The following is a 12,174-nucleotide window of genomic DNA, read 5'->3' as shown; positions in this document are numbered from 1 at the left end:
CTGAGATGCCTTATGAAAAGAGGGAAATAGGAGGAGGCAGGCATTTTGTCTTTTGGGTGTGCTTCTTTGGAGTCTTGAGATGTATGTTTTTAGGTGATGAATCCATAGGCAGGACTTATATGAGTGACAGACCGTCTTCTTCCCTCACCAATACTTGTTATTGTCCTCCATCAGCCTCAGACAGAATAAAACAAATTTCTCCCTTCTCAGCCAGTTCAACTGGATGAATGGGTTAAAGAAGATATGAGATGTCCAGGCAATAGCAGCCTGTAATGGGGGTGAGCTAGAGGACCCAGAAAAAAAAAAAACAGACTGTCATTCTGAGACCTGCATAAGCACCTCAGAGGAGTTGTTGGTCTCAGACTGCAGAAATAAAACAAAAAAAAAAAACAGTGGACATCCAGGATTTGTCACTTACCTCTTTTGATTACTTCTTTTTCTTCTTTGGCTGAGGGAGCAGGTTGTTTTCCACCAAATCTCTGAGGCATTTATTTTCGGTAAGAAATTTGAGGGAACTGAGCCTACTGTTTACTGTTTTAGATGTAAAAGATAGACAAATCTGACACAGCCTGATGCTATCTTCATCACCACGGGGAAAAAAAAAAAACAAAACTAGAGTGCCTTTATATGGAATATGGTCTTCTTTAAAAACATTTTACCTTTCTAACAGACATAAGATAGGATTTGTTAATGATGTCTAATAAAAAAAAGAGTCAGTATGACATATATCAACTTGATGTTGTAGCTATAGCAGACTGTGGATATTAAAAGCCACTAAGATGATGAAATTCTTCCAAGGTGTACTAACAGCAAGGAAGTTGTCAGTTTAGGTGTTCCAGCACATCTCTATTATACCACCATGCACTTTTATTTGCAAGGTGGCCGCACAACATACAAGGAAGGAGATGGAAGCTCTGCAGACTTGTTGTGCATAAGGTATATTTGGCGAAGATGTCCCATACTGTAATGCCTAATGCAGCAGTGATCTAATAAAGAATAGCATCTTTTATTATCGACATTTATAAAAAGGTCTTTGCTGTACTGCTAGAAATGCAAACGTTTAGTTTTAACTTGCAATTAATGAGTATCATGATCTTCAACTGTTCTCATTTTTCTAGGTTGCTGATATCATAGCTTTTGCAGGTTGAACATTTAAGCTGTTTCAAATTTGCCTGAAAGACAGAATGGACCTCATTTTTTCTTTCGCCTGGGTCTTGCTCATGTTGTCCTCATTCCCAGATTTTTCTGGCGGGGAAACTGGTGGCTGCACCACTGGACAATATCAAGAATGTCAGAAAGCAAAGTTTGTTCCTGGTCATAATCTTGGAGGGGAAGGATTTGACATCACTACTCTTAAAAGGAAAAGAGCTTATGTCATTAGAATGGAGGCTGCCCTGACAAAAAATAAAACCTGTACATTATGCAGAAATACTGAGATGGGAGGTGAAGTACAGAAGTTGCCACAGGTTGTTGTGGATTGGCGAGTTTTACCTAAGTGTGATATCAAACTATCCAGCAAGCATTATGACTCCAGTATGTCCCTTGTTGAGGAAACCAGCTCCATGATTAGCAATGACTGGAAAGTAGGACTTGGGGTCATGCCCCAACCTGGGATTAAAGTAGGTGTGGCTTTGAGTGGCTCACATTCCACACTGACCGAGTTTGCCATGGGCACTAGCGGTAAAGACAAGTACAGTTATGTAAGCCAAGAAGCAGCATGCAGCATCTATAGGTAAAACCCGCTTCCAGTTTTATAAACTGTTACAGTGTTACAACAAACAGATGATGTAACTGGTTATGAGTTGAAACAGGACCATGTATTACATTTATGTGCATGCATAACTGGTGCTTTTACATTCTTTTACTTTTCAAAGTACTTTGCACCATTTTACAGGTAAAGTAACCTAATCCAGGACATGTGTACTAGATTTTATTGCACTTCTCAGTAGTGTTACAAAGACTCTAACATTCATCTTTTTCAATACCATGCCTCTAAGGCATGCATTAAATCTCTTCATATGTACTTTGGTTCGTATGGGTCTACTTCAAATGACTGAAATCTCATTTGACTGAATTTCATTTGACCGAGGCAATAATACCGAATTTTCAAAATACTGAAAACACATTTGACTGAATCTCATTATACTGAATTGTAAGCCACAGACATGATGTGAGTTTCCTTTCTCCTGTGCCTTGCTTGTGATAAAAAGAATTACTGTAACTTATAGTGATAATTGTCAGAATACCAATAGTCATGTAAAATGTAGTGTTGTAGTGTTTCTAGATGTGGGTATGTCTGTTTACATTTTTATGGGAAGTATCTGAAGTAATATGGAAGATGTTTTGTGCGTTCCCAGCAGTAGTGGCAATGTGCACAGAACTGCAAGGTAAGTAAAAAGGTATATGTCCTTTTCCCCACTGTAGTGTGACATTGAGGTTAGTATATACAGTTGGGGGGGTGTGGGGGCAGATCCCCCTACATTGGGGGGTGTGGGGTCATAGCCTCCCACCTAGTTTGGTTTTGTATCGTTCGGTTTCTGCTAAGGGGGGTACGTAAGTAGTTTTTAAGTCCTGGAAAGAGTCAATCATTGGTGTTGTAAGTGTGCATGTCTATGGTTTACAGGTTAGTATTTTGAAATTTAGCATTGTAAGTTTTCAGTATAATGAGTTTCAGTCAAGTGAGTTTTCAGTATTTTGAAAATTAGGTATTTTGGTCTCAGCCAAATGAAATTTCAGTCATGTGAAGTAGACCTGTACTTATGCATGCTAAGGTCTTTAAATAGAATGGCTGTAGATCATTATTTGTGCTGCTTTAGATACAGAGAATTAGACAGCAGTACTATAGAATCCATATACAACCATTTTGAAGACCCTAGATCTCCAAGTATCATTTTATGTCCGGACAGTAGAAATTGTCATTTTTACATGGTATTTACTGGCACATTTTTACATGTAGCTGGCAAGGCCACTGTTGTAGTGTTACCTACGTCTATGAATCCCAGAATATTCTGCAGTAAAAAATATAATAAGACAAAAAAGTTCATTAGAATATATAGCATTAGAATATATATAACAAAACTACCCACAAATCATGGTTAGCATCAAATGGTTAAAAATCACCATTGGGAAAACCAAGGATTCCCATGAACATATGATGGAAATGGAAGTTAAGAAGCATTACAGATCCTTCTTTACTTATGTCAGGAAGTTATAAAATAATACCCAGCATTGCTCCGAACTTGTTTAAAATGGTATTACATACTCACATCCAATGGATATCACAAATGTACTGACAAACAAATTCAGTACTAATTTCAGCCAAGAAGCATCTATACCAAATCTACATAGGCCTATGGACCTACACCCCTTATCATCACAAAAGTACACTTGTTAAAAGTACTTTCCAAAATAAAAAATAAATCCCCTATGGGACCTGATAATGTACCAAACCGACTGTGAATAGCACTAAATTGCTGGAGGACTAGCTGCTGTATAATTCATTCTGAGCTTATCCACTGGCTTTATCTCTAAGGTTTGGCACACAGCAGCTGTGATGCTCTTCTAGGAATTACATACCTATCAGCCTGATGCCTTATCTGCAGGGCCATGAAATTGGTCATAACAGACCTGATAAACTAGAATATCAAAAAATCTTATAAGACTTGACCTCCAAGCAGTTTAGGTTTTTTAAGGAAATTCTGCCTAATAAATCTGGTAGATTTTTTGAAAGATAACGCAAACTGAGGACAGTGGTCACATTGTTTATATAGCATATGTTGACCTCACCAAACCATTTGATTCTATACAACATGCCAACATTATCAAAAAGCTAAATGCACTTCACATAAATCCTTTTGTAATTAGATGGATAACTAATTGGTTGAGAGACAGAATTCACACTATGAGCATGGCAAGGGCAGTCTCAGAGACCATGAAAGTTACCAGAGTTCTGTGCTAGGACCTTTGAAGTTTGGTAAATACTTCTTTGAACTCAAAATTAAAAATCAGGAACTCTAACTAAGCAAGTTTACTGATTATTGCAAACTGGGTAAGTTACTTGAATCATCTACTGATATACAGACACTACAAAGTGAACTTACACATGTTAGTAGCTGTACTAGCTGATGCTATGACAACGATCTAAAACTAAATGCTAAAAAGGCAATATTGTTGCAAACATACCCTCCATTCAACTAAAAAGAAAATGGTATACTCCAAACCGAGGATATAATGAAAAACCTTGGAATATGGATAGCTAACTCTGTCTGCTTCGACCATCATGTTACAACAGTCATCAAGAAATCCATTTGTCTGTTGTCTGTCAGTCTGGCAAAGGTTATCACAAAGGGCATTTCCTGTAGGTCCAAAGAAGTCTTGATCCATCTAAATTTTTCACTGATCCGACTTACCATAGAATACAATGCCCCCCCCCCCCCCAGGATGTATCGTACTAAACATATCAAGCAGTTACAGACACCCCAAAATAAAAATCATAGAACTAATGAAACTCTACTATCAAGAGAGGCTGAAGGTCTTGTCCTTGTATTTGGTTTCCTACAGACTCCTTGGGGTGAGCTGTGATTTGCTTATTTCTCCACAAATCAAACAGTCTTAGGAATACTAGAACCTGAGATATGAACCTGTTTCAACAAATAAACAAATCATGGTGGAGAGACAGATTTGTCATGCTATGACTAGCCATTTTCTGGAACATTCTTCATCTCCATAGCAATAAGACATATCATCTTCTTTTGGGAAGAAATTAGACAAACTGGATGGGTGTTCATAAATTCACCCCAGGTATGACTGCCCTATTGCTTAGACAACTGGATGGGTGTAACTGCTCTATTGCTAGACAACTGGATGGGGTTCTACTTGAAAACATCGAAGAACCATATAATCAAATCCAGGAACATTGAGACCAGAATGTCGCATGTTGAAAACATCGTAATTCCAAAAGCTTGAGACGTATAACATTGAAGAAGGAGACCAAAACATCGTAAGGTAACATCATCGTATCTTCTTCACTATGGCCTAAACTATGGCCTAACTATAAGCTATGACATCTCTCTTTAAGTGGTAAAACCGACATGGTTTTGTTACTTCTGTTTGTCTGCTTTTATTAAATGGAGATCGAGATCTTGGAATATTATCTGCCTGTGGATTCTATCTTTGTTGAATTTAAGAATGCCAGCTTAGGTGAACTTACTGTCTTTGTTTTTTGCATTTATAAGCCTAGGCCCTCAACTCAGCTCAATTGTATCTGCTTGTAACATATGCGTCTAAATTGTTGGGGTATGTTAGTTAGGGGATTGCTAAAAAGTTATGTGGGGGAGGATATGTTTGTTATGGAATGTTTACCATCGGGCTGTTTACCATGATGTAAACCTGAAATATAGTTGTGAATTATAAAATTTACATTTGTGTCATAATTGTTGCTACATCTATTGTTACTGTGCAGTTTTCGTTATATATTAATACTTTCTATTCTGGTGTTGGTATGTACAGCTTACTACCTCTCTGTTCTCTTTTTTCCCTTCTTTGTGAATTATTTCATCTAGGCAGTAGCTGCAAATGATAATTTTTTATCAGTGTGCCACACTAGTAATCAAATGCAAAATGAAAATAAAATGTCTTACCCCACTGTATACGAACTTTTATAAATTGCAAAGGACTTTATTACACTAGTCTTACTCATATTGTATAGAAACTTTTATGAATCGCCAAGGACTTTGTTACACTACAGTGCACCAGCCCTGCTCCAGGGCACATATCGTTTAGGAATAACATCCCCAAACTATTATATCACAAAGACATTTGATAATATTGCTAAAAGCTAGTTGCTTAACTTGCTAGGAACTGATTTTGGAGAACAGAAAGTAAGGATATTTCGGGCAATGTACAGGAATTTATTAATCAGGTCTTTGGTTAGTGAATTTTATTAAGAAGTGAGTATGAGAAACTGTGTGAAATAAGCATGTTCATTAAAGTCCAGTATTGTTTTGTTTAATAATAAATGTAGAATTTAATGACAGGAAGAGACACAAAAAATTAAAGAAGGGAGTTGTGAGAAGTGGTGTTCATATCACTTACTTTTAATTATGCAGATAATTTAGCTGTAGTTGTGAAAGAGGAAAGGTTGTATTCAATATTATAAGGAAACATTTAAACAATTTATGAAAAGGAGTTGGCTTGAGTTTGAATTTAGTGAAATGTAAGGTGCCAGAGGAAGAAAGAGAGTGGGGTAGATTATTTTATGAAGAAAGAGATGGAAATATTAAAAATACAGTTTGGGCTATGTAGCAGTATTGGAGATATGGGAGGGAATATATAGCAGAAATGCAGAGGTCTTATTTTATGTATTTAAGAGAAATTGTGTATTTAGCAAGTTTAGTTATCTTGGGAATAGGAAGCTATTATGTGACTGTATATACATGCTAAAGTGTAAGGAGAAGATGAGGAGGGCATTTATTTTCCCTTGTATGAAGTACAAGATTAAATATCTTAAAAAGGATATTTTGTTTGGGAAGTAGCAAGAGGGATGTTAATAAGGATAAATTGAGTAGTTCAGGTGCTTTGATAAATATGTTAAGTCTACTGAATGAAAAGGAAACAATAATGAAAAAAATATTGTAAACAATACATGGGTCATGGTAAAATGAATTGGTTGAAAATAGACAGTAGCTAAGATTCATTAAAATCTCCACTGTCTATGCTAATTGCCCGGTATGGATTGTTTAATTAACACAATGATGAGAAAATGTAATTCAGAGACAGGGATGGCCATGCCTCTGAATGGACACTTGTGCTGTCAGACGTGGCCACACTAGCAGTCTGCCTAGATTATAGATTCATAGTTTATTAATTAGCTTATGTCCAAAGGAGTTCATCAAGAAGCTGAACAACACCACAGGTGCTGGTGGGAAAGTAATACTATTTCCCATTAAGCAGACTTTCTCCACATATGAAAACTTGCAATGACCCATACATTTTTCCATTCTAATTTTAAAGATCGCTTGATAGATAAAGGGAATGTATTCCAGAAATGGGAAAATGGGAGACACATTGGATTAGGTATCTGTCATGCCATCGGGTATTGTTGATGTTGTAGTGTAGGTTTAGGTCTCTAGAATGAATGTTTACTTTACTACTGATTCTATTTAAGTGAAGTAGTTAAAAACATTTTGGGTCATTCATAGGCCAGAAGACTATGTAAAGATCACACCTCAGGGGTCTGAATACTGAGACCTGAGATCTTATTGATAAGGAAATATTGAGGTCTCCTAAGCTTGCATAGGTGCTAGGTGAGATACATGATGAAAGGCGCATTATATTTAATGATGGGCCTAATAAGGAGTGAGTAACATATGACTATAATGTCTTTGGACCTTGAGAAGATTCCACAAATGATAGCTTGTGCAAGACAGAAGGATTTTCTAACCATCACAGAGATGTGGTGATCAAGGAAGAATCTGTTTTCAACATGCATATAAAAATCTCAGATGGAATACATATAGTATATCAAAAATGTACAATGCCAAAACACAGAAAAGCAAAAGCACTCAAAACAGCATCTCCTTTATCCCATGCGTGTGTCCCCTGAAATTATCTGTGGTATGATCCCAGTTTTTCCCATTAGAGGTAATATATAATTATCAACTGTGGGATAGGTAAGGCCCATCTAACACCAAATGGGATATGTTCATTCAAGCACTAAAAAAGAAATTGGAAATTGTCTTGGCTTAATGGCCACAAGGACAGCTAGCTTAGTACTTACCTATGAACCTATAAGGTCAGTACTGAATTATAGATTACTTATCAGCTTCATAATATAGCCTAATAACATATTGCCCTTTGAATTAGTTGAAATCCTAAGTACATAGCTGGGTTTACATTTCTTAATTGTGAGTTTATGAGATGTACTGACCGGTTTTAAATACCTTTTATAATGATAAAGTAGTTATCTTTTAATTCTTTTTATGATAGACTTTGTTCCACCATAAGGGTTTAGTTCTAAACTTGTTATTATGTTTACACCAAATTGATACAGATGCCTCAATACATCCATCCAAAAAGGAATAAAATTCAGAGCAGTAGGCAGCAGGCTTGGGTACAAAATTTGATGAGGAGCTATATAATCTGTAGTTATCAATAAGAACAGTACACCTTTGAAACAATTCCTACATGTAGAGGAATTACTGGAGCCACAAAATAGGTTTTCTTAGAGAAGATCATAGTAATAGAGTCAGATCTGAGTTGGGGTGAGGGGGTTAAAAGGGAGTTATGAATATGGATACAATTGGTTATAAGAGGAAGAAGATTAACATTTCTGGTTGGTAGGAGGGTAACTTGGTTAAGTGTATTGATATTTACAAAGTTCAGAAGTCTCTGACCCTATTTGTTGTTAGTAGTAAAGGTTTACCAGCTTATGTGTAGGTAGGAGAAGTAATCACAACAAATAATATTGGTATAGGCACCCTCCCATCCACACACATATAAACACCCACCCACACGTACTTCTTGAAAATCTCACACATGCACACACATGGTCACATCCATTCATGAACAATCAAGGCCCCTACACTCAGTCTCACTCTGCCATATATTTGTACTCATAAACCAATAGACATACACACACAGAGACACACAGACACACACACACACACACACACACACACACACACACACACACACACACACACACACACACACACACACACACACACACACAGGCACACACACACACACACACACACACACACACACACACACACACACACACACACACACACACACACACACATGCTTGCATGTGCACAAATTCCTAGAAATTCACACACAGTTGCACACATGACCAAATCCAATCTACTTATCAGCAATGAATATTTATTAATTACAACTGAAACATAGTATAGTTGATTTTAATCACAGGATAAAGATCCATGTAATGTTAACCAGGACAGTGTGACCTCACTCATCCTGATCCAGTAAGCAGTGTCCTTACCTCCACTCACTTATTTTACTTATGAAGCAGTGTCCCACCACTCATTTCCTTTACCATTTATTGTATTACACATCCAACCAAATAAGCAGCGTCCTTACCTCTGCTCACTTATTATACTATGGAGCAGTGTCCCACCACTCACTTCCTTTACCATTTATTGTATTACACATCCAACCAAATAAGCAGTGTCCTTACCTCTGCTCACTTATTATACTATGAAGCAGTGTCCCATCACTCACTTCCTTTACCAATTATTGTATTACACATCCAACCAAATAAGCAGCGTCCTTACCTCTGCTCACTTATTATACTATGAAGCAGCATCCCATCACTCACTTCCTTTACCAATTATTGAATTAAACATCCAACCAAATAAGCAGCGTCCTTACCTCTGCTCACTTATTATACTATGAAGCAGTGTCCCACCACTCACTTCCTTTACCAATTATTGTATTACACATCCAACTAAATAAGCAGCGTCCTTACCTCTGCTCACTTATTATACTATGAAGCAGCATCCCGCCACTCACTTCCTTTACCAATTATTGTATTACACATCCAACCAAATAAGCAGTGTCCTTACCTCTGCTCACTTATTATACTATGAAGCAGTGTCCCATCACTCACTTCCTTTACCAATTATTGTATTAAACATCCAACCAAATAAGCAGCGTCCTTACCTCTGCTCACTTATTATACTATGAAGCAGTGTCCCACCACTAACTTCCTTTACCAATTATTGAATTAAACATCCAACCAAATAAGCAGCGTCCTTACCTCTGCTCACTTATTATACTATGAAGCAGTGTCCCACCACTCACTTCCTTTACCAATTATTGTATTACACATCCAACTAAATAAGCAGCGTCCTTACCTCTGCTCACTTATTATACTATGAAGCAGCGTCCCGCCACTCACTTCCTTTACCAATTATTGTATTATACATCCAACCAAATAAGCAGTGTCCTTACCTCTGCTCACTTATTATACTATGAAGCAGTGTCCCATCACTCACTTCCTTTACCAATTATTGTATTAAACATCCAACCAAATAAGCAGCGTCCTTACCTCTGCTCACTTATTATACTATGAAGCAGTGTCCCACCACTCACTTCATTCACCATTTATTGTATTAAACATCCAACCAAATAAGCAGCGTCCTTACCTCTGCTCACTTATTATACTATGAAGCAGTGTCCCACCACTCACTTCATTCACCATTTATTGTATTAAACATCCAACCAAATAAGCAGCGTCCTTACCTCTGCTGACTTATTATACTATGAAGCAGTGTCCCATCACTCACTTCCTTTACCATTTATTGTATTACACATCCAACCAAATAAGCAGTGCCCTTACCTCTGCTCACTTATTATAATATGAAGCAGTGTCCCATCACTCACTTCCTTTACCAATTATTGTATTACACATCCAACCAAATAAGCAGTGTCCTTACCTCTGCTCACTTATTATACTATGAAGCAGTGTCCCATCACTCACTTCCTTTACCAATTATTGTATTACACATCCAACCAAATAAGTAGCGTCCTTACCTCTGCTCACTTATTATACTATGAAGCAGTGTCCCACCACTCACTTCATTCACCATTTATTGTATTACACATCCAACCAAATAAGCAGCGTCCTTACCTCTGCTCACTTATTATGAAGCAGTGTCCCATCACTCACTTCCTTTACCAATTATTGAATTAAACATACAACCAGATAAGCAGCGTCCAACTGCTCACTTTCCTTTCCCAACTCATTGAAATGAACGTCCAAAACCAGAAGGGAAACAGAAGAGGGCAAGCCTGTCCCTCTTCTCTGCCCTACCCAGACTGATAAAATAACCGCAATCCCCACTATTCTACAAAACAAAAGGGGGGGCAGGCAGCAAGTTCATGCTAAAATGTGACTCCTTACTCAGTTACACTTGCCTAAACCCCTTAAGCCCCTCCCTACCCTTACCTCATTTCCTCCCAATCATCCATCATTCCCATTTAACCCTTTCACCTCCCCTTACCCTCTTAGCTCCCACTAGTATATTTATCTAACCCCCCTCTGAAGATATCCCTGGACAAATTGGTTTGTTACCAAACCTCATTTACTACAATGTCAGTGCTGGAATGTTAATCCAAGCACTTGGCATTGGATAGAACCCACAGCCTAGTTTAACTCTATACCACAATTAACATTTCACTCGGTTATATACTATTGTACAGCAGAAAGCCCTTTCTTTGATGGCACATTTTCTTTTGTTTGATATGTTAATGTTGTGCAGCAAAGAGTGTATAAGGCACTAACCTGAAAGTTAGCCAAGCAGTTTTCAGTTCTATTATTTTAAAAATACGGAACCTTCAGGTAAAACTGTACCATAGAACAGTCTGAATTGCTAGCAATTAACGTTTAAACACAGAATAGTAAAAACATGTGTTAAGCAGTCAGTTTATTTTACTCAAATTCTTTTATTTAAGTCAGGAAAAGAAGTCTGTAGTTCAAATTACTCTATGACTGGTGTTCAGTTTTGTTGAAATAAAATTACTGTCCATCACAGATACAATATGGAAAATCATAGAACTCATTCTCATTTAAGTTGTGAAGAAATACTAATAGTGTCGAAAATATAATTTTAAAAGTGTCTTAGAACTTGAAGTATTAAATAGTATTCTCTAATATTAAATCAATATATGCTGTTGGCTAGTGTATTAGACATCGTTCTGTTTGTATTTAAAGATGGAAGCACTCACTATTTAATGCGTTGCTGTTGCTTTTCCATTGAAATCTGTATTTAAAGACAAAAGTGCTCCTCAGTGTTTAATGCTGTGCTGCTGTTTTTTCATCAAATGTTTTTTGTTTTCCATGACCATCTTTTTATTTTTATTTTTTGTTTAGTTACAACAGTTTTACTGTACTTCTTGGATCTTTCCATTTGTTGTTTAACATTATCACTTCTCTTAATGTTAAAGGATTCTGAGTTACCACTTTATGATTCATTCTTTTATAACTTTACTGTTATTAGACATATTTAGATGTTTGATTCCCCTTAGCATTCATTTGCCTACTGTGTGTCCTTGAGCAAGTCATTTAACCAGACATTGCTCCTGGGTTGCACCTGAAAAAGGACTGAGTCCAGTGGGCCTACCTGGTTAACAAATGTGTATTAGATATTA

General features: G+C 37.0%; 1 protein-coding gene across 1 annotated transcript in view; it reads left to right on the top strand.

Moving 5' to 3' along the window:
* The first annotated feature begins 1,220 nt into the window (after window positions 1–1,220).
* Window positions 1,221–12,174, top strand: part of LOC122814343 (perforin-1-like) — a 232,251-nt gene continuing 221,297 nt past the window's right edge. The window contains exon 1 of the mRNA XM_044086928.1: window positions 1,221–1,732. Within this exon, the coding sequence (XP_043942863.1) occupies window positions 1,221–1,732 (512 nt within the window). The remainder of the gene's footprint in view (window positions 1,733–12,174) is intronic.

This window comes from Protopterus annectens, chromosome 10.part0, assembly GCF_019279795.1.
Source record: "Protopterus annectens isolate FY-2018-M chromosome 10.part0, PAN1.0, whole genome shotgun sequence".
Classification (NCBI taxonomy): domain Eukaryota; kingdom Metazoa; phylum Chordata; order Ceratodontiformes; family Protopteridae; genus Protopterus; species Protopterus annectens.
The sequence above is the reverse complement of the archived record's forward strand: the minus strand, read 5'-3'. Positions and strand labels throughout refer to the sequence as shown.